The 4,578-nt window shown below is 38.9% G+C and overlaps 1 protein-coding gene across 1 annotated transcript; it reads right to left on the bottom strand.

The window, feature by feature from the left end:
- Nucleotides 1-796: 796 nt before the first annotated feature.
- LOC144783848 (olfactory receptor-like protein DTMT) lies at nt 797-1,744 on the bottom strand. Its single transcript, XM_078662598.1, has one exon. The coding sequence runs from the start codon at nt 1,742-1,744 to the stop codon at nt 797-799; it is 948 nt and encodes a 315-aa protein (XP_078518724.1).
- Nucleotides 1,745-4,578: the final 2,834 nt, after the last annotated feature.

Below are 4,578 nucleotides of genomic sequence, written 5' to 3'. Positions count from 1 at the left end.
AGACCACACATATTTTAAAACCTTCAGTACCTAATTGCACACAATTTAAGTGACATGTTACACAAAGAATACACACTGTCCAAAAGAAACTGGTCCTCCCTTGGAATATTCTGCATTCCAATAAGGGATCTCCTCTGCCTCCTCTATTATAATACACCATGTTCTATGCGTTGTTCCTATTATAAGCTACCCAGCATCCGTTCAATACCGACCACAGTGGCCATAAGTCCTCCGCTTCTCCTTCAGCCCATGTGACATAAGGAGGAGCGATAACACCACTATTGTGCCTGCCAATGTCTAACAGAGAAATTCTTCTGCCCTTATAATAGTGAGGAATTAATGTTTGCACCAATAATGGCACAGGTTGCAGGAGCTTCTGTAGAAGCCTATATTCGATCTGCTGCAAAGTGACAGACCTGCCCTTACACATTCTGGCTGATTTTATCCCATGTACACTATTGAATTTATTTCTACACTTTTTTGCATCCTAAACATTCTTCTTTGTATTAAGAAACAAATTAAGGGCTCTGGCAGGGGCTATCACTTGAATGAGGGGGCAGTGTGGGCAGGTTTTGCTAGGACCAAACCTTAGGTTGGACCTTACATATATCGTTTTTTATTTGAAGGTAAATTTACCATCTTCATTATTCTTTTTTTTTGTAACTTGCAAAAATGTTATGGTACCTGTCATAAATGAGTAAGGCACCCAGAATGGTCCCCATTAAGTTTTGATCCCAGGTTGTGTGAAAGCCTCCTGGGTAGTGGAATATGCAGGAGAGAGAAAAGAGTGTCCAATTTAGAAATTGTTTCTATATTTCCACCACAAACCTTTCGTTAATGCTGTACCGATTTCCTTTTTCCTCAGACTGTAGATAAGGGGGTTCAACAAGGGGATCACTAATGTATACATTAGGCTGACTGCAGTATTATCCTGCTGAGAGGAGGCCGAGGATGGTACAAGATACATGGACACACCAGCCCCATAGTGCAGTATAATCACAATGAGGTGAGATGAACATGTCAAGAAGGCCTTCTGTCGTGACTGGGCGGAGCGAAGTTTCAAGATTGATTTGGTAATCAACGTGTAAGAACCCAGGACGAAGGAAAAAAGCAAAACAGCCTCAAAGTAGCTCTCCACCAGAAGCACCCTGCGGCTGGCAGTAGTGTCAGAACAGGACAACTTGATCAGAACTGGGAAGTCACAAAAGAAGCTGGGGAGGATGTTTCCACAAAAGCAGAGACTCAATGCTATGCTTATATATAGAAAAGCATGAAGGCAGGAAAACCCCCATGACACCACCACCAGGAGGACACAAAGTTTCTCACTCAAAATCATTCTGTAGTGTAAAGGTCTGCAGACGGCTACATACCGATCATAGGCCATTACTGTCAAGATAACAATCTCTGTGGTTGCTAGCCATATAATCATATAAATTTGTGCCAAGCAGCCAAGATATGAGATAGTTCTGCTCATGCCCCTAAGGCTGTGTAGCAATTTTGGAATAGTGACAGAGGGCAGACAGAGGTCTGCGAATGACAAGTGACGGAGAAAGAAGTACATGGGCGTGTGAAGCCGGGGGTCCAGGTGTATGGCAGTGATAATGAAAATGTTCCCTAACAAAGACAGCAAATACAATATGAAAAATAGTGAGAAGAAGAGAAGGCGTTGATCCGGGTAATCTGAGAATCCTAGGAGAAGGAAAACAGTCATTCCAGTTTGATTGACCCAAACACTGCATTTCATGTTTCTGCAAGGAATAGAATATTATTATGTTATTAAATGATGACAATCAAAAGATCCAAAGATTAGAACCATTATAAGACTCAACTCACCCGGAAAGGTAATACTATCTAGGTAAATACCAACATTGGAAGGTTTGCTTTTTCCCCCTGTAATCTAATACCTCCCAATTTTTTAATGTAATAGCTTTCTATGTGGCAAATGTGATAATACTGTTTTTCTAACAATTCCTTGCAGTAAATTGAGTAAAAGTGTGATTTCCCCTTACACATTCCTTGTGGCAAAATTTAAATGAGCAAATACTACTTGTGTCAACTTGGTATTTTCACAAAACTCTTTATCAGGATTCCTAAAATTGGAGTTTATGCAGGATTTTGCACTAAGGGCCTGGTCTGTTAAAATGTGATATTGTATACTTAAATATTTGTGATTCTTTTATAGAATTATCCTTTAGTTCATCTACAATTAAGCATAGGCAGAGCAAGTAAAAATGCTTGCCTTTCCAACACAGTCAAATGTGAATTCTCCTTGCGTTATATAGCTTTTCCCTGCATTTACATATGTTTGCAAATTAACTATGAATTGAAATTTCTTTGACTTAGCTCTGCCAATTTTTACAATCTTGAAAGTTAGTCACAGTAGTCGATTTTCCTTTCACAGTAATCTTGGAGCATGCTATTAACATTTAATTTAATATCAAACATGTCACTTGTAAATCAGTTCTCTTATTCTACATTATCACATTTTTGTTGGCAAAAAAAGAAACTGAATTTTTTTACAATTCAAAATTTATAGTAGAACATCACTTTACTAATCAATAGTGCATTATTTTGATGCACCTCAGAATACCAAACCCTTAAGTAACATTCAAGATGTGTAGTATGGCATGCATGTAGACTGGGTGGTAGTTCTTTTTCAGGGCCTACACAACATGAATTATGTTTTAGATTTGGTAATCTGATTAATTTAGAGAAGGATTCAGTTGTCTCTAGTACATGAGCAAAATTGTCCATCTTTAAATAAAAGGTAATATCATCTGCATACTGTTTTAGAGGGTGCTTTCATATAATTAATTACAGAATATTATAGCTTTGTCTACACTTTTTATACCTCAAGTTCTTTAATTTTGTACTGGTATGATTTAATGGAATTATTACTTCCTCTATTGTTGCCTTAAAGGCTCTCCGAATAGTAGCTAGTTCAGCCAAGAAAGTACCGATGTGGAAATTTGAAGAAAATGTTGTCTTATTTAGTCTCTAGTTCTAGAAATGGGAGATAACTTGAATATATTATAATTTCTAAGGTCACAATGAAAAATAAGACCACCGATAATTTACCAAAATTCCCGGAAGAGTGGTGGAAATTAAAAAACAGTTAATCCAACAAGCTGACTTAAATCTTATGCACATGAGTAAACTTTCCTTTTTGGATCATCACTGCTGCCTCTGTCAATTTGCTTATATTATACAACGATGATCTTAGCTTGTTTTTTTTTATTTTTGTAGCTACTATGATTCAATGACTAAAGCATGTAATTGAGTAAAAAAATTAACACAATCCCTAAAATTAAAAATGTCAAGTAGCAGATTGAGTTGTCAGCCTAGCTCTTGCAGAGAATTTATGAAAACGGCCCATAATGGAATACCTTAATACCGAGTTGGCGATGCAGCGTGTACAAGGTAAATTGTTTTATTTATTTATTTTCCTACTATACTCCGCCGTATATCCAAGTCCACACTCCACCCTGCCCCTCCCCTCCCCCGCCCACCGCCCGGCAGCACTCCCTCGGGGGGCCGCCATTGCACTATCGGCTCTTTAGTCATCATTCGATTTTACATTTTGGTTATTACTGCCTTTGTATACTCGCTGTGTTGCACTATGTTTGGATTTGTAATTTGTGATATTTATTATGGCTCATGCTCGGCCTTTCTTCTCCATGGAACCCAGCTACAGCATGTTTAGTTGCAGGTTGGATTCCTTAAGGCAGGACATGCAGGACATGGGCTCCTGTATTTCCAAGAATAAAACTTACTTTCATTTGCACTTGGAGTCTCCTGTTTACGTGATTACTAAGCACAACAATGTCACAGGAATTTCAGCAGTTTTAGAGTAAGTTGGCCATTGGTACTGAGAATGCACTCCTACTGCTGTGTGACATGGACTAGTGACTCCACTAACGTGGTTTATGATTGACAGGACTTCCTATAGCAGGGCGTGAAACCTCTTATAATGAATTTCCTCTCCTCCAAGGACATGAAACCATGAAATCTGCTCATCAGGTGTTTCATGGCTGGGAAGCATGACCTTCTCTTGAGTCGAAGACTTCATTGATTACGTTATATCATATTTTTTTCAACCAGAAGAGTGTTCTTTTACCCCAAAGAAGGCAGCCTTGTCTAGGTTTATTAGTCACTTACACAATGCATAACAACAACAGTTACAGTGATTAACTTGTCTCAGACTATGTGTTATACTAGTAGATTTGGAAAGTTTCCCTTTCCATCTTTCACCTGGATTCTCATTTTATTTTATAAATAGTTACTCCCGCACATCTGACTGTTTTAAAGGCTCCCAGCTTTTCTCTTGTGCTGATTACAAGCGCTCTGTTTTTTTGGCACGAATGGTAGTTTAGCTTAAAGATGGTTTGCGTTAACTTTGGCTACTACTGCTGCTGTCCCTCAGGAGTATTCGGATCCCAAAGTCACTAACCCCTGAGGCACCTTCTTACTTGTTCAAAACCCATCTCCTACCTTCTACCTACCATTCCCTGACCTGGTGAAGATCAGGTTCCACAGGGATGGGGCGGCAGGTTGGGGATAGGAAATGGTGGCTTCCGG

Source organism: Lissotriton helveticus, chromosome 10, assembly GCF_964261635.1.
Source record: "Lissotriton helveticus chromosome 10, aLisHel1.1, whole genome shotgun sequence".
Taxonomy (NCBI): domain Eukaryota; kingdom Metazoa; phylum Chordata; class Amphibia; order Caudata; family Salamandridae; genus Lissotriton; species Lissotriton helveticus.
The sequence above is the reverse complement of the archived record's forward strand: the minus strand, read 5'-3'. Positions and strand labels throughout refer to the sequence as shown.

Bases quoted from the DNA above. Each gene is read 5' to 3' on its own strand.
- LOC144783848 (XM_078662598.1), bottom strand. From the start codon at position 1,744: ATGAAATGCAGTGTTTGGGTCAATCAAACTGGAATGACTGTTTTCCTT.